We start from the raw sequence: 18,800 nt of genomic DNA on the forward strand, positions 1-18,800 counted from the left end.
TGTCCATTTCAGCTCGCACAGTTTCTCTTTTGGGATTATAATAGTTTTTTTCTTTTCTTTTTTGATTTTCCTCTTCTCGTCTTCATCTATTATTGTCTTACATCTTGTCTGTTGTCTTAGATTTGCCTGTTGGGATTTTTTTTTTCTCTCTCCACTCCAGCTCTAGAATCTTTTATGTGTTTTTAATCTTGTTTGTGTAATGTATTTCAATGTATAGCAGTTATATTTGGTACTTAGCACTTTGTTTCTTCCCTATCTTGGTTTTCTTCTGTGTGTTCTGTACCAGTTATGGATTTCTGTGACTTTATGTTGGAAACATGAAACCAAGGACCTTTTCCTTTTCCTTTTACTGCAGTTGGAGTGGTACCCAGAACTTTGTGTGGTCTAGTCCATTTTTCATCTGTCACAGTTTTTCTTTTGAAGTTCTTAATGTATACTATGTCTCCTGGTATTATTTTGTGTAGTGAAAAAGCCAAGCATAAGAAGAATCTCTTAGATTAACCTCATTTTGTGTAGTTCTGATAGTCTTTTATGTAATGTCTGTATGTATTTGTGCAATTGACAATCACCTATCATTGATATGTATGCCAACTTGCAAGCTCTGCCTTGCCAAATTGCATGGCCTTAGAGCATCTTGTATGGGGAGATATGTAAATCTCCGCTTGGTTTAGTTCTTAGGTGGAATAGCACTAATGGCAAAACATCTGTCGATTTTAAGTGTGTTTCTGTACAGAGTTTACCAACTAGTGCCTTAATATCTTTGTTTAATTGTTCCACTGTACTGGCTGGTTGGTATATTGTGTGATAGTTTCCTTCTATTCCCAAATTTTTATACAGTTCTTGTAAGATGTTATATGTGAAGTGACTTCCTCTGTCCAAGTAAATTTTGTTTGGTATTCCAAATCTGGGAATGATCTCTTTTAACAGAATCTTTATCAGAAATGTTGTGTTGTTCTTTTTGGCAGGGAAAACTTCTGGCCATCTTTTTAATCAGTCTATTATCACAAAGTCATATTTAAACCCTTTATCTTTTGGCATACTGAAGTAATCTGTCTGTAAGCATTAAAATGGAGTATAAGCCAAAGGATGAACCTCCAAACCCTTTGCTTCTAAATGCTCCCTGATTGAACTACATACAAACTTTGCACTTTTGACATACTCTAATAGCATAAGAAGAAATTCCGGGTGCAATCCAAAATCGTCAGACTGAATCAATCACAGCTTGGGTGCCATAATGTCCTTTTGCATATATGGCTTTACACATGTGATAGAATAAGGATCTAGGCAAGATGGGTTTTCCTAGCTCTGAGAACCATATGCCTCTTATCTCTTTTGCTTCTAGATTTTGCTTCCATGACTGAATTTCCCGTTCATTGTGGGCCTGAATTAGATTATCCTCTTCAACTAGTGGTCCAAATTTAGCTCCATGTTTTGCTGTTACATTGGATCTGTCATTCCCTAGGGATATTGGCTCTTTCCCAAAATGTGTGACAATGGCAATGGATCACTGCTACTTCTCTAGGCAATTGCATGGCTTCAGGAAGTTGCATGATGATGTTGCCATATGTGATCTTTACCAGCAGATGTTAAAAATCCTCTATGCTTCCAAATTTGACCTGTGGCATGGACAATTATAAATGTGTACTTTGAATCATTGAAGACATTGATTCTTTTGTCTTTGCCAATTTGGAATGCTTTCTTGAGGGCTAATGATTGTGAATCTTAAAACTGCTCAAACTCTACTTTAAAACTTTTGGTTAAGGTTATTCCCCATTTAAACAATGGAGGTACTTGATCAGGAATATATTGAGAACTTAACCTTACTCCTCCCATATTTAGGCATACCTTAAGGGGAAGATAAAGTTGTAAATTCCTTACTAAACAATGAAAAAGTACTTAACCCATACTTATAGAAAGGCAAAAGCCCTTAAGCTAGGTCTATTTTTAGATCTAATACAAAAGGGTGCTAAGTACCTATGAAGGTTAAATTAATTACTAAAAGGGCAAGCTTAGCAAGAGATGTGAAATACTCAGAAGTTTTAGTCTACCCAGAGAAGGTGATAACAAGATGCGAATTAAGAAGGTGATAACAAGATGTGAATTAAGCATGGTCAGTCCTTTGGAAAACGTCTACTGTGATTGGTAGATGTGAAAACTTAGGGGAGGTGACATAGGAGAAAATTCACTTTAAAAGGAGCTGTCTGAACCAGTTCAAAGGGAGTTCGGATCAGTTGAACTCAGGAGCTGAACTGGAGGGTCTCTCTGAACACTAGAGTTTTGCTTGGGACAATCTTGTGGTGAGTGATTAAAGACTGACTTAGTTTTCTCTCTTAAAAGAAAAGGCCTAGGCAATTGGCCTAGGCCCTAGTCTTCCTATTATTTCCTCTTACTCTTGCTCTCTCCCTTTCTTTAATTCCTTCATTTGTTTTAATTAAAATCTCCATAAAACCCAGCTGACTTAGTTATTTCATATTTGGGAATTTCCCCCACTTTTTTTGATATATAAAAACCCTTACCTTCTGTCTTGGAGTCAATACTGGGTATTGGCTCCAAGGCAGAAGAGTGGTAAGTGCTAGGCAATGGGGGTCAAGTGACTTGCCCAGGGTCACACAACTGGGAAGTGTCTGAGGTCAGATTTGAACCTAGGACCTCCTGTCTCTAGGCCTAGCTCTCAACACACTGAGCTACCCAGATGCCCCCTCCCCCACTTATTTTTGATATAAAATCAAGACGCTAAAATTATCTTTACAGTTTTGGAAATTCAAAGTCTTGAACCCATATTTTCGCAGTCACAGTTTATGGCAACCACTCTTTTGTCTGTAACATAATTTGTTTTGATAAGGATGCATACCACAATGTTTGTGTTACAACAGATGCCCCTGTAAACCTTTTCCTATTCTACATGTATGAAGAACCATCGGTAAATACTTCCATTTCTGGGTTAGACAAGGGGAATCTTTCAAATCTTCTCTTTTGTACTAGATCCATTGTGGCTTGGCATTTGTGTAATGGCTCTCCCTCTATTGGCAAATCTGGAACTAAGGTGTCTGGGTATTCAAGGTATTGCAATGTTTCAAGGTGATATTTTCATTGCTGAGTAACATAATTTCATATTGAGAAAGTCTAGGTGATGTAAATGCTTGCAAATTACTGTTCTTCAATATGTCCTCGATTTGGTGTGATGAAACATTCAGCTTGCATCCTAATACCAAAGCAGTTGATTTTTGAACCATTAATGCTACTGCTTCAATGGCATTCTAACTGTGAGCTGTAATAAGCTACAGGTCTGAAATTTTGTCCTAAGGTTTGGACTAGGACTCCTGAAGCCATCTCTCTAGCTTCATGGACAAAAAGATGGAATTTCTTGTTGTAATCAGGGATTCCTAGGGCTGGTGCTATTATGATTGCTTTATTGAGCTGTGTCAATGCATTGAGGTGTTTTTTAGTGAGTTACAAAGGTTCTGAGACTTCATTTTTGGTTAAGTCAGTGAGGCATTTTGATATTTGACTATAACCTGGGATCCATTGTCTACAGAACCCTGCCACTCCTAAGAATGTTCTCAGTTGTTTGTTTTTTTTTTTTTGGATTTTGGCACACTCAAGTTTTGTATCTCTACTACCCTTTTCTTGGAAATTTTCCTTGTGCCTTTTTCCAATATGAACCCTAGGTATTCCACTTTTGGCATGACCCATTGTAATTTAGATTTAGATACCTTGTGCCCTCTCTTATGTAGTTCTTGGAGGAATTCTCTCTATGGAGGAGAATTTTACTGTCCTCCAGGTAAATTTTTGATGTTGGTGATGCAAGAAGTATGTCATCTACGCAATGAATCAATTTACTGCACTTGAATTTTATTGTTTCTAGATCTCCTTTTAGTATTTGACAAAACAGGGAACCTGAGTTGCAGAATCCTTGTGGTAATCTCTGCCATGTTATCTGTGATCTTTGCCAGATGAAAGCAAAGATCTTTTGGCTTTCTTTTGCTATTGGAATTGATAAATACGCATTACAACAAACTATGACAGTATGCCAGTTTGCAGTACTTGGAATGTCAGCAATAATGCCACTGGGGCTTGGTATTATAGCATGTGACTTTTTTACAAAGTTGTTTACTGCCCTTAAATCTTGCATAAATCTCCATTGTATTTTCTTTTTCTTTCTTTCTTTTTTTTTTTAATAAAAACCCATACCTTCTATCTTGGTGTCAATACTGTGTATTGGCTCCAAAGCAAAAGAGTGGTAACAGCTAGGCAATGGGGGTCAAGTTGCCCAGGGTCATACAGCTGGGAAGTGTCTGAGGCCAGACTTGAACCTAGGACCTCCTGTCTCTAGGCTTGACTCTCAATCCACTGAGCTATCCAGCTGCCCCCTCCATTGTACTTTCTCTTGTGTATCCAGTTTTGTTTTCTTTATAGGCATTATTGGGGTATTATAATCTGAAATTGTTGTTATGAGTATCTTTTGTTTTAATAAATTCTGGATAATTGGAATTATTCTGTCCATGGCTTCTTTGCTTAGCCTGTATTGTGGTATTCTTGGTGGAGTCCACTCTTTGACCTCTATTTTAACAGGAGTTGTTGATTTTAAAATCCCTACATCTGTAGAATGTTTTGCCCAAACTTCATCTGGAATATTATTGGGTATTTTGTTCCTTCGTTTTGTTCTTGTTCTAGTTCATTATCTAATTACCTCAGGAATAGCAATGGATAATGTTTCAGAGATTGGGTAGACACAGATAGATCTTTCCTGTCATGTCACACTGTATTGTTGCCCCGATTTTACACAAAAAAATCCTACCAAGCAGGTGCAAGGAAATTTCTGGAATCCAGAAAAAAGTATGTTCAATTTTTAGAGGTCCTAATTTCACCATCTTTGATTTTAATTTGGGAACCTTCTGTATTTGTCTGGTTCCACCTTTGACTTGGACAGTCCCTATGATTGTGCTGGAGATGTTTTAAGAACTGACCTCATGGCTCCAGTGTCAATGAGTGCAGGATAGATTTCATTTCCTACTTTAATCATGACTTGGGGCTCTGTATTATCGCTTTGGTGCACTTGTAGCATTAGTGCTTCTATCTCTATATTCCCTATGTCCCATTCATGTTGTAAATTAGCCACAGTTTGTTCTGGATCTGGATCTTCTGGATGTATCTCTGTTTCATTTTGCATTGGGTTTCAACATCCTGGGATACTGGTAGATGTTGAAATGATATTACTTTGACCTCTTTTTTTCTAGTATCTCTGCACTGCCACAGTTTGTTTCATTGTCACTTAGAGATGTTATTTCAGGAGGAGTATTAGTATTTTGTATTGGGTTTGTTGTTGGCTGTTAGAAATTGTAAGGATGATATTAGAAAATAAGTATTATTTTATTAGTTTAGGGATAAGAATTAAAGTGGCTGGCTTGAGAAAAGGATTGTTTAGTTTGAAGCAGGGCTGAGAGTATGTTAATTTCAGATGTGAAAGTTATAACAGTTTTTCTATGTCAATTACTCTCTCTAACAGTTGGGAATTGCTCTCTGGCAGTTGGCAAAGACACACTCTCAGAGACTCTCAGGGCTAGAGAAGGTAACATCTTTGCCTCTCTGTCTGAGGGAAAGATCTGAAGGAGCTCAATGTTTTCCTTTCCCAACTTGGGAAACACTAGTGACTATTGTGGTTTTTATAGATTGGTTTATATCTGAGAAGACCAAAGAAAGATCTGGTCTTTGGTTTGGACTATGAATCTGTTAAGACTCAGAGTCCTAATTGGATTCTTGTTGAGACTCAACCAGCTAGTCTTTGCTAGTTTATAATTTGAAGGCAAAGTTGAGAAGTATAAGGATAATATCAGTAGTTTTTATTTAGATAGTATAAATTTGAGTTAGTCAGATCAAGGAGGATTAGTGTAGCTTGTGAAACACAGGAGAAGTGGTTCCTTGCAGAACCTGGGAGTTTATTTGGGTGGATTTAGAATCCCTTAGAATTAGAAATCCTTTATTTATCCTTATATATTTAAATAAATATTTTATGTTTATAATAAGAGTCTCCTTAGCATCCTTGTACCTGGCCCTGAAGGGAAGTTCACAGTTGAGCTTCATTTCATCACTCCGAATACTTTTGATTACATCTATCAAAAGTATCCAAACTGTTTGAACCTGATTGGTGAGTTAAAGTATTTAAACATTTTTGAAGAGTTTTAGAACAGTTTTGAACCTATATTGGAATAGTTCTATCTATTTTGTGTAACTCACCATTTAAAAAAAATTTTTACAAAAGGTAATGAGTTTTCTGCTTCCTTGTACATGCTTTGTTGAATTGTTCCAAAGTTAGATACAGGGAATGTGTATATTTGAGGAACTTGCATTTCTGTGTCTATGTTGTAATGAGATATATTGGAAATGTATTGGTGATTATACATTTCATTCCAATCTGGTGATAATATGATAAATGATAATGGGTGAAGGATTTAATGGAATTTGGGGTTTGAAGGTAAACATGCTATTGTTTGCTTTTTTTTTTGGTAGGCAACAGAGATTCTGTAATGTTGAACTGTGTGTTTCCATGTTGTTTTTCCTGTGTTTCCCATTTCCCAGTTATTCCCTTCTACTTTTACATGATGTTTTTCAGGTTTTATTATGTCTTCTTGATTTAAGCATTCAGACTTTACTTCAGTTATAGGCTTTAATGATGTTACACAAGCATGGAGCTTTGGTAATGGTGGGATAATGCTTTTGCTTGCAATTATTCCTACAGATATCTTTGGATGAAATTCGTTGGCTTCAGGATTGAGGTGTGAAACTATTTTTGTGTCACTTAAATTCTTTTTTATTTTGGCATTTCCCTCTACCAGGTCTTTTGGATACCTGCTTTCTTGAATGCTTAAAGGTATTACTTTTCCTTCCCACTGGACACTTTTGCAAGTTTTTCTTTGCTTTTATCCTTTTTGTTTGTAGTATATGTCTTAAACTCTTTAGAACACCCTAGTGATTTTGTTTCATCTGCTCTTGGTATTGTTTTTGTTATTGTTTGTTGTTCTACCCTTTCTGTTGTTATGCTAGTGTTTTGTTCTTCTGTAAAATCATGTTTACTTTGTGCTGAGGATTTTTGCAAGTTTGTGTTTGGAACTGCTAACCTTTTGCATTCTCTGGTTTTTCTATGTCATTGTTTACTAATACATTCATTTTGTTTGTTTTAAAGTCTTTTGTGATATCTTTGTTACTGTCTTTTTCCTCTATGTCATTCTCTTTTGTTCCATAAATTGTATTTTTGATTTCTATCCCTTTGCATTTCATTCTCCTCCTCCATTTGTTCTCTAAATTTTCTCTTTGTTTTTCCATCACCATAATTTATTTCTGTGCCTATATCCTCCACTTTTTGTTTTTCTTTTTTGTACCCATTTTTACCTTTTGTCTTTTCCCTTTTGTGTAAAAGCTGTTGCCTTCATAAGTTAGAATTCTTAATTGACCTTGAAAGAACTTGAGAGTACTTGGGTTTTTTGCCTTGGGTGATATAATTCTGCATTGTTTTTAGGTCCAGTGTGTGAGCCTCTCCCTTATAATTATGTTCACAGCTTTGATTTTGCCTGTAATTTGTGGAACTCTATCTTGGGTTTCTGTAGCTATTGTTGTAAGATGTTTTCCTATTGTTCCTTAGATCTAATTGGGCTTTCAGATTGCAGAATCTGTCTATATGCCCTAATTTGAAACATAAAAAGAATTTCTTGGTATTATTTGATTGCCTGTTTTGCTGATATTGGTTTCTTGGTTTGTATGCTTTTAAAATTGCTAGATTCTTTACTTCTTCAATTTATTTTTTGCTTTATCATGGAATTTTCTTTAAGTTGTTTAAATTCCCTGATAATATCCTTTTCTCTAGCCTGTTCCTGATATGCAGAATACAAATATGTTGTGGTTTCTCTTAGATATTCTAAACTAAGCGAGTCCCACACAGGACAATGTAGTTTAAAATAATTTTTAATAGGTAAAGTGCTTCCCTTTACCTATTGCCTGTTGATATGTTGAAAACATTGTTCACTTAATTCCTGGAATCCTAAAATAGTCTTTCCTGCTTCTATCAGTCTATCAAGGAAAAGGGAAGGATGCTCTGTGACTTCTTGCCTCATTCTTTCAAATTAGGAATCTAATCTTTTTGCAAAATTTTTCATTATTAAAACCAGATCTTCCCTTGCCTTTCTTAGGCTAGGTTCTGATTGTTATGAATTCTTGAGGCTAGGATGTTAAGTTGGGATTATTCCTGGTCTCTTGAATAAATTGTTTCTTCTTTGCAGGGGTAAAAAGCTCTCCTAAAAGAATTTCTATGTCAGCAAATGTGGGATCACAAAGACATAGGGCATGTTTGAATTCTTTTATCGGTTTATAGGAATCATTATAAAATTTGGGCATCCTTTTTTAAAGACTGTCCAGGTCAGCAGTTGTGTTGTGAAGGGTTTGTGTAGTTTTAAGTGGACTATGTCTGAATCTGGTTGTATTGTGGCATGGTCTTGGATTAGCAATATTGAAACTGTTGCTTCTGCCCCTTCTATATTTTGTTTATGTGTTCTTTGCTTTGTCTTGGTCAGTAGTTTGTGGTGCAGTTGTGTTATTTGCCTTGTTGTTATCTTTTTCTTCCTTAAATTGTTTAAACATTTCTTTTAATTGTACTATTTCTTTAATGCTAGAATTAAAGTGTTGTTATCTGATTTCTATAGTTTGTTTCCTGTTATCTTATTAATCACTGCCTTCAGGCAAGAATATAGTTGCATCAAAGAAATTAAAGTTCCATTGATTACTGGTATAAAGGAAATTAGTCTTCCTATTTCTAGTTTCATCTAGTTATAGATGTCATATAAACATAGAAAGAAATAAATGTAATCAGGGATGACCACATAAACAAAGTTGTATATCATGTAGGCAAAATGGCACATTAATGTGAAATAACCCATAGCTATGATGATTTTCCTTTCTGTTTTGCTCTTGTATTAGAAAAAACCCCTCAAGTGCTTTTAAGTATGTTGCTTTAAGAGCAGCTCTGCCCGTTGGAGTAAGTAATTTTCCAATTGGTCAGTGCTGTTGCTGGATAGAGTTTTGATGACCCCACTGAGCTCCCATACTAAAGATGGCTACCTTCCGATTCCCATAAAGGCTTTTCAGTTGAATAGAATTTTCAAAGATTCAACTGGTTTCTAAGATGGATTTCTTTCTGTTTCTTTTTGACTTTCACAGGTTAGATGTCTCACCTGGCTCTGCCAAACTGTAATAAGTGTCTATTTTATCCTATAAATGAATATATAGAGAGGTGTCTGGATGGTATGTGTTGACAGACTTGTGTGAATGTGTCTGTCAGGACCTCTCTATACTTTACTATTGTTGGGACAAGAGGATAATTCTTGGTAAAGATGGATTACCAGAGAATGAGCCAGCGATGGTAGCTTGACCAGAGTCTTCCCTTATGGGTAATGTTAAGGGTATCCTGATATGGATAAGCTCAGATTCCCCTCCCCCCTGGATTAAAGCTGCACAGCAGGGGATCTGATCAAACCAGAGTATCGCTTGATCAGCAGTCTCTTAGCTCCTTGTTCCCTCTACATCCCCCAGAATAAAAGTCTCCTTTTTTCTGACTGTGATCAAGTTAAGTTTAATGTTGATTAAGATAGCAGAAGGTGGAGAGCAGGTAAAGGTATCTGAGGAGTCCCTGATCTCTAACTCCAAAAGTCTTTCTTCCTGCTGACCAAATGGCCTAACCAGAAATTCACCTTCCCTCCCCTATTTCTTATCCTAATCTAAACTATAGTATTAAAAGTATAACAGGGGTTGGTGTAAGACAAATGAGGGTGAAGGTCTTTAAGGGGTTAGGCTCAGAGGCCTTCCGAGTCCTTGACCATTCAGGTCCAGAGAGACCAGAATCACTCCTTGTTGGTGAAGGCTATCAGGCAACACTAAGATTTAAAATAAAGTGTCCAGGGTGAATCCTTTTGGCTGGCTTTGAGTGGGCTGGAGTTCATTCTCTCTCCCCTAGATTCCAGATCCAAAGCTCCCTCCCAGCCCAGTTCTTTTCCAAAGATCCTTTGCGTCAGCTCCAAGTGTCAGTCTCTGTCACTCAGCTCCCTCAACATTCCAAGCCTCCTCAGCCCAGTCTGTTCTTACAAGTGGGAATATTGGTTGTGCCAGGCTCCAAATGATGTTAGGATCAAATGAGATAACACATTTATCTCTAAAATATTCTGTGAACTGAAAGGATTATATGACACTAGCTGTTATTTTTTTAAAAAGAATATTATGTATTTTATATTAATCAATATAATTATTACTTTTTGGGGGGGAGTGTGAATGAGCACTAAATGAATAAAGCAATTTTTAAGTGTTTACTATATGCACAGCACTGTTTTAAGTGCTGGTGGAGATAGACATAGAAAAGCTCTCAAGGAGTGATAATTGCCATTCTTCTGAGTGTTCACTTCTTTTTTTTTTTAAACTATTACCTTTAGTCTCGAAATCAATACCATGTACTGGTTCCAAGGCAGAAGAGCAGTAATGAGGGTTAAGTGGTTTGCCCAGGGTCACACAGCTTAGAAGTGTCTGAGGCTAAATTTGAACCCAGAACCTCCCAACTGAAAATGTTGGGCTAACAAAAATAGAGTTCTCCATGAGGAGCAGATAACATATTTTGGTCATAGTCTGTAATCCATATCTAATCTAGTTGGATTGTATCATGTTAAAGAGAGTAACTTTAGAGGAAATTTCAATGAAGGGGCAAAAGCCTTAGTTGTAAAGATGAAAAGGAAGATAATTTGAAGAGGGAAAAGAGTGCCATGAAATGTGGTCATGGATTAAAAGAAGCTTTCATTCAAAATCAAATATTTTCCAATTTTTTTTTCTCCTCTGAGGAGAAGAGACATTAACTCTTTAACAAATTCAACTATACAGGTAACATCTTCATCTGTAGAAAAGACGAGGATGATGTCCAATGTGTCCTAGAAGAAGGGGATAATGAAGATGACTGGTTCTTTTCTGCTAATGTGATATATAAAATTGGTGAGGACAGCTTTCTATAAATTTGATTGTGATCTGATGAAATCTGTACTGATAATACTTTCCTGTGGTAGTTCTTTCTAGGAGAGACCTCTAAAGTAATTCTTTAATGCTTTCTCTTAGGTGATCTGGGCCTTGTGACTTCAATCCAGAACCCCCAAGTAGAGGAAGGAGATAGTCGCTTCTTGGCCAATGAGATTTTACAAGAGGTACCCCTGTAAATCAGGAACATAGTTGTGGATGATATATACTGAGGGATGATGAATCTGCTGCCATTCAAAACGCAGGAAATGTGAAAGTATTCCTATGATATTTTAGAATCTCTATTCCTATCCCAGATGTAGGAGATTACAATAGATATTCTCCTAGGTGAGTGGTTCTCAAAGTATTGTTCAGGGACCCCTGGGTTTTCCTGAGACTTGTTTCAAGTCGACTGAGGTCAAAGCTATTTTCATAATAATATGGCATTTTAATTTCTAGTATGGTAAATATTGACAGATATAACTCATATAAACAAAAAACATTTCTGGGTCCTCGATTTTTAAGAGTGTACAAAGGTTCTAAGACCAGAAAGTTTGAGAATCATTGCCCTAGGTGGATCCCGTATTCATTATGCAACAGATCAGTATATGTATGTATTATTGAGAACTTGCTACATATTAAGTGATACAAAGAAAAAAAGGTTAAAAAATAGTTCTAGCCCTCAAGGATTTTACATGCTTTTAAAGAAAGTTCCATGCTGCTCTGAGATAAAATATCAATAAGTCAGACAAATGGAGATCTTCTTGCCAAGCTCCTGTTTGTAAAGTCCCATGTCTCCAAATACTTCTGGTAGTGCTGACTGCTCCCTATAACTGTAATGGCTTTTAAGATCTTCTGTCTGAACATATGTCATGAAATATAGTGTAAGAGGCAGCTGGGTGACTCAGTGGAGAAAGAACCAGAACTGGTGACAGGAGGTCCTGGGTTCAAATTTGACCTTAGATACTTCCTAGCTGTGACATTGGGCAAATTGCTTAATCCCAATTGCCTAGCTCTTCTCTTCTGCCTTGGAACTGATACTTAGTATTGATTCTAAAACAGAAGGTAAGGATTAAATATAAATATATACATATATATATAATAATAACTTGATATCCCTTTGTGGTTTTGATGAGAGAAGGGAAAGAATTCTTTTTCTCAACATCATCTTCTATCCTCTTTTTTTTTCTTTTAAAAAAATCCTTCTGCTGAGCATATCATTTTCTACAAGTGCCCATAAATTGAGTGAAATTTTTTTTTCTCAGATTTTTTCTTCCCTCCAGGAATAAAGCAACTAGCTTTTAAAGGTACAAAATGTACATATTTGTACTTGTGTCCCTGAAAGAAAAACTGATATTTCTCCCAGAGACTGCCCAGGTTGACTAGCAGACTTAACTTACTTAACCTTATTTTTTTTTTTAAGGATTATAGATACCTTCCCAAAGGAGATGTGTTTGCCCTTGGATTGACAATGGCTGTGGCAGCAGGGGCAAAGTCATTACCCACCAATGATGAGCTTTGGCATCATATCCGTCAGGGTAACCTTCCAGATCTCCCGCAGGAACTCTCTGAAGACTTTTACAACTTACTTAAGGTGGTAGCTCTTATAATATCAAGATGGCATTTCAGAGTTGGGGGTAGATGTTGGGTGAGAAGAATGGAGCAAATTGGTGGATTTAGGCTAAAAGGATACACTGAGCAAAAGATGAAATGATTTAAAAAAAGATGAAATGATTGAGGTTCAGATTGAGCTTCAGAGCATATTGATTTATTAAACAATGTATGCCAATTGCCAAAAAATTGGATATAGGCCAGACCCTTTCTTCAATTTAGGGCTAGACTCCAAATACAGGGGAAGGCAGACTTTCATACATTATAAACAATCAAACAAGACTAATTAATTAAATGGAAGCAATACAACATTAGTTACTCTGATTTCTAATTGGATGAAAGATTAGGGACTTTCCAAATTGAGAGGTAGAAAGTGAAAAGGTATAATTCCTTGAATTCAGGAAAGGAGGTAGCCCACTCCTCCTCAAATATTTGTAAACAATCAAAAGAACATAGAAACAACTAACTGAACCATACAGGGCAGGGCTAGTTTTCAGGTAAGTCATAGGAGTTGCTTGAGCTGTATAATTATGAAAAAAGTTCTTTCATCAGTTTTGGTATCTGACTATATTCTGGTCATCATAACCTATGTCTGTGTTGGTGAAACTATGGCATGGGTGCTGGGGTGGCATGGAGAGGGCTGCTCAGTTCCCCTCTCCACCAAGCCTGAGGACATTTTTTGTATGACCCTTCCCCTTGTCTAGCAATGGGAGCACTTCCTTCTGGTGTATGGGACAATGGGGAGTGGCATCTCACAGGCAGCTTGAAGTTATAATTCAGGAACATGGTCTCAAAAATGTTCACCAATGCTGGCCCTAGGTCCTCGGTTTAAGGGTTTCTAAGCAGCAAGTACAGGTAGTCTAGTTTTCCTACCCATGCAGGTCTTCGTCCAAACAATGCAATAAGATTTTCTCCCATTTCTGACAACTGAGCAAACTTTTCTCATAAGACAGAATTTGGACTAGGTCCATAATTAAATAGAAAGGGAATTGAACTAGCTCTAAAATTGAGTAACAAGATGGAGTCCGTCTGGTTCACTCAATTACATTAATTAACCAAATGCAGTCGTAATCCTCTCAATTCTTCATGGGGGTAGGGAGGGAGAGGAAAATACAAAAAAAGTCTACAGTTCCCTTTTTCAAGGATCTTTTCTCTCCCCCACTCCTTTATAAATTAAATTTGTTTTTGTGTATATACTTCCCTATATTCCCTCTTCTTCCTTGTTTCAGAAAACCATAAGTAGGGAAATTATTTCAGCATTTCCAGGTAGGGAGACAATTATGATCAAAGGTAAAGATACATAGAAATGACTTAAAACAATTCAGCTACTAATAATTAGTAACTGGTGCCAATGATTAGTATCCATCAACAAGCATTATGTGCTGATCAGATCATTCAACCAGCTGTGAATCCATTTGATCATTCTATTTAACCTACATCTCTCCTCTGGGAATTCAGATTCAAATTTTAAAAGAAGACAACGCTTATAATCTAGGAACTTAGATCCCAATAGGATATATCCTATTATATATTGCATATATATCCTACACATGTAATGACAGTTGAAGACCTCAAATGCTGAGTTAGATTTAGCCTTTCATCTGGTGGTAATTAGGTACATTAAACGATGGGTTAGAAACTGTGGATTTCTCATATTTACCTTTCTGTGTATAACTTCCTGAATGTTTTCCCTCTATCCCCATCTTTAAGATGGGGAAGATAATAATAGTACCTACCCCACAGGATTATGGTAAAGATTAAATACAATGCATGTGAGTATAGTGATTTTTAAATCTTAAATTACTTTATAAATACTAGTTATTTTAAGTAATTATTTTTTCTCTTTATAATAGGATTTGTTCATATGTAATAAGTGGTTTTCCTTTGGTAGGAACATAGATTTTTAAACCTGGAAGGTATCTTAAGTGGAATCTAGATAGAAAATGGATTAAGAAGGGAGAAGCAAGAGATAAAGAAAGCAGGGATGCTATTGTTATAATTCAGGCATGAAGTAGATAAAAAATAGAAATAGTGGTTTCTGTAAAAATAAAAAGGAAGTTGATGGATGCCAGAGATTTCTAAGAGACAAATATCAGGATTTAACTGAAAGTGAAGGGTAAAGGAAAACATTAAATGTTCCCTACTCCTTAGACTACAGAGACAGTAGTATCTTCATAAAACAAGAACAATAACAAAACAGAGACGTCTAAAGAAGCATTTTTGTACATGGTAAAGGAAGATTTAAGTTTAGGGCTGCTGAGACTGGTGATTGGATATCTAATTAGAAATGTTTTAAGTGGTACATATGAGACTGAAACTCAGAAAAGTTAAGATAGGTATATAGGCTTTGGAGTCATCCACACAGAGGCAAGATTGGAAGCTATGAGATTGGACTAAGATACAGAAGTAGACGACTGATCCTTTGGAAATGGTCCCAGTTAACAAGAGGAAGAATCTCCAGAAGGGGCTTCTAAGGAGGATCTGTCAAACAATAAGTGGAACTGAACATCAGGAGAAGGTAGCAGCACAAGGAAGACTAGGTAGTCAACAATGTCAAGGGTCACAAAAAGGAGATCCACAGAGAAATACCTGAACTGGCTTGAACTGACTTGAGAGCCAACTGTTAAATTTTCAGTGTAAACATTTATACTTTGGAAGCTGGCAAGGGGGGCTTGCTTTATTTTTCTGTTTTCTAGACTTAAATTGATGGAAAAGATGTTAATTATTCATTTGAAAGTTAAAAGTGTTATATGTACATATTTCCTTCCAGGAAACTGATTGTTAAACATTTATCAGCACTAAAACACTAGGGGGTCAAGAAGTTTTAAAATCTTAAAAAGGACCACATTTAAGACAATAACACTTTATTTTCCTTCATAGTGTATGATTCATCCTAAACCAGAAGAGAGACCTACAGCAGCGTCTTTGACTAGGAACACAATCCTCAGACCTTCTTTGAGTATAACTGCAAAGCTTCAGAAGGAACTGGATAGAGAAAAGTTTAAGACAGCTGAGTTAGAGAGGTGCGTTTTGAATATTGGAGGTAATAATCTAGTCAAGGAGCGCTCATGTTATAATTTAGAATCATGTTTACAATTGCCATTTTAGTCAAAAGATCCCTATGACTTCAGTTTATTCTATGGAATTTCATACCAGCACAATCTAATAACAGAGGAAACCAGTCTTAAGATATTTTGTTTTATCTGAAAGAGCCTCATGTGGTTGATTCTTGGATTGTCTTTTGAGTACACTTGTGCCTTAGTCATAAAATGGGGGAGATAGAATAGCTGCTTGCTCTTACAAAGGTGGTTTTTGGATGAGTTTTTTGGCATTTTGGCTAATTATGAGTTCACACTTTGCCACACAGGTAATCTCAACTATAACACTGCCTATGAAAACAATAAAATGAGGGGAGGCATCAGTACTTTCCTCTGATGCTGTTTTGGTGACAGTAAAATTGTCCCTGCCACAACTAACGTTAATTGGCTGAATAGTGGAAAACAAACTTTCTTTTCTTTCCTTCCTTCCTTTCTCTCTTTTCCTTCCTTCCTTCCTTCCTCTCTCTCTTCCTCTCTCTCTTCCTCTCTCTTTGTCACTCTCCTTTTCTTTTCTTTTCTTTTTTTTTTTCAGGGAACTAAAAGAAGTTCAACATGCCCAGAGCCATCTAGAAGATACCAGCCAAAACTCTCCTGGATCCCTGGGGCACATTGCAGAACCTGGGTCAAGTAGCTCCAGTAGATTAGTGGGAAGGAAAACCAGAAGGTCACAGAGTTTCACTTTTGGGAAATCTGATTTCTCTTCCATATAACCCCTGGAAAACTCCATTTTATGACAGCTAGTCCAATTTTCAGGGTATGGTTTTAGAAACATTTGGTGGCTTTTTCAACCTTGATCTTGACACCAATTACAGCTGCTATAAAATGGAAAATTGACCAATAGGAACGACTACAACTTCCCACAACAATTTTTTTTCTGGGCTTTGTATCCTGGGTCCTGGCTTTCCCCTAAAAGTATATATTGACTTTTCAATTGGATATAGTCTTGAAAAAATAATACTAATTGGTAGGCATTTCTCTCTGCCTACCTGTATACCCCTAAACTCCACCATTCACATTTGAGCATAGATACAAAATTTTCTGGATTCTAAGGGATTGATGAAATGGTAAGATCTTCAAGTGACTTTTCCAGACTGTGAGATAGTTGTATCACTTCCAAAAGGATCCTCAGAAGATATTTTTCTTGGAGGGAAATGTGATCTTTGCCTCAACTTTGGAAATAAGTCTAATAGGCTTTAGTAATGCTATTTCCAACAGAGAATTCCTAGATTTGGAACTAGTGATTCTTCTAATATATTTTCTGGAGGAAGAGAATATTCTTTGTTCTTCCTATAATGACATGCATAGCCTGGCCATTAATTTCAATGGGAAGTTGTTTTCGCAAATAGGAATACTTATAAGGTTGCCAACAAGCTATGATGAAACATTGAAAGAAGAATCTGATTTTGTTGTCTTCTTACTCTTTTCCTTCTGTTGAATGTCTGACTTTAATTCCTATCCCCCTAGGAATCACTAGTTTCTTTTGGTTTTAAAATTTTAATTTGGCTTTGTTCCTAGTGATTTTTAAAGACATTAATTTTATTAAAGTCCTTCCCCTTTCCATCTTTTGTGCTGTTTTGTTTTTGCAAAAATATGTTAGAAAAAAAAAGAAAAAGCTCAATCAAGACTTAATTCTCTGGTACTTATATGATCTTTGGTGTGATGTATGTGTCTCTTATAAGACAAGAGAAGAAGCTGTGTGAATGGCTGAAGACTATGAACATTTCCCTAGGTCATAGTGCCCTCAGACTCAGATACAAAGCCTAAGCTTTTTCCTAGGGTTATTGATGGCCACTGTGAATAGTTGATCTGTGTCAACTATTAACCCTGGCCCTGCCTGGCTGTCTTATTTGTCCCTATGCTCACCACCAGAACCTACAGCCACTGCTTAGTTATAGGAGCTACATATCCTCAGTGCTCCATTTATAGTTTCTCAAAAGTTTTTTTGTTGGTAAGTCTGGCAAAATGCTTCTTTTCAGTCACAAGACTTGTTTATGTCCTCCCAGAGATAACCAAGCCAGATACTGAATCTGTTGAGGGGAGGTGAAGTCATTGTAGCAAGGCTTTTCTTCTTGTTTTTCTTGTCCTTATTCTTCTTAACAATGTTTGCCATGGGTCATTTTTTTTCCCTGCACTTGGAACATCTGATCCAGGTTCCTATCATATTTTGTAGCAGGCAATGGCTTCTGCATCTCCTTCACTGCATCCTTCATATTCTGTTGTTGCTGTTGGCTCTGGGCAAGACCACTTTCCCACTAAGCATACTGATCATTTTTCTCTGACTTTTTTTTTTACATTGTTCCAATTATTCCAGCATCAGGTCTCTCTTACAGCTAGATTTACCTTGAAAAGGGGTTTCAGCATTTTGGAATTCATGTTCTAAATGTTTGGTTTCTTGGTCCTTGTTTCTTGAGCTGTTGCTGTTTTCTCCTTACATCAGACACTAACTTAGTTTTGGCCCCAGAAAACATCTGAGAGACCTTTGTTCCAGAAGAATGACTCCTTCCAGGTGGAGAGATGTGTGAATCAGAAAACCTGGTTCTCTGTTTCCTTCTTTGTGGGAGAGGTCTGAATCAGTCTTGTTTCTGCTTGTACTATGGTTGGAGTCAAGTCTGAATCAAAGGTCTGCTGGTTGTTCTATGCAGGAAGAAAAGAATTTACATCATGCCTCTTGTTTGATGGGTTTCTATGGAGTTTCCCATGGTTAGAAGTGTCTCTGGAATCATGCAGCTATTTCCCTAGCTCAGGAGAAGAAGGTGATTGATTTTTATGTTAAGAAGACTCATTTTCATGTCTGTTACTCTTCTCCTTCAGACTGACAGAGAGAGGGGCAGGGTATTAGTAAAGGAGATCTGTGATGGGGCCTTTTGGGTAGTGTGGATTGTGAAGAATCATGATGGGCCCTCTTTGCAGGAGAGGAATCTGAGATGTCATGATAGGACATCTTGGGTGGTGTGAAGTAGGAGTTGTGACCAGTCCTCCTGGGTGGTAAGTCTTGCATTTGTTTCTCTAAGAGCTTCCACTTATTATTGGTCTACAATGCCTCCATTCTCGACTTAACTT

At 36.8% G+C, this 18,800-nt stretch overlaps 1 protein-coding gene across 1 annotated transcript in view; it reads left to right on the plus strand.

The window, feature by feature from the left end:
* Positions 1-17,298, plus strand: part of WEE2 (WEE2 oocyte meiosis inhibiting kinase) — a 52,326-nt gene extending 35,028 nt beyond the window's left edge. The window contains exons 7-11 of the mRNA XM_007504433.3: positions 10,906-11,013; positions 11,134-11,219; positions 12,455-12,625; positions 15,523-15,665; positions 16,273-17,298. Of these exons, the coding sequence (XP_007504495.1) occupies positions 10,906-11,013; positions 11,134-11,219; positions 12,455-12,625; positions 15,523-15,665; positions 16,273-16,450 (686 nt within the window). The 3' untranslated portion in view covers positions 16,451-17,298. The remainder of the gene's footprint in view (positions 1-10,905; positions 11,014-11,133; positions 11,220-12,454; positions 12,626-15,522; positions 15,666-16,272) is intronic.
* Positions 17,299-18,800: the final 1,502 nt, after the last annotated feature.

The sequence above is a fragment of the Monodelphis domestica genome, chromosome 5, assembly GCF_027887165.1.
Source record: "Monodelphis domestica isolate mMonDom1 chromosome 5, mMonDom1.pri, whole genome shotgun sequence".
Taxonomy (NCBI): domain Eukaryota; kingdom Metazoa; phylum Chordata; class Mammalia; order Didelphimorphia; family Didelphidae; genus Monodelphis; species Monodelphis domestica.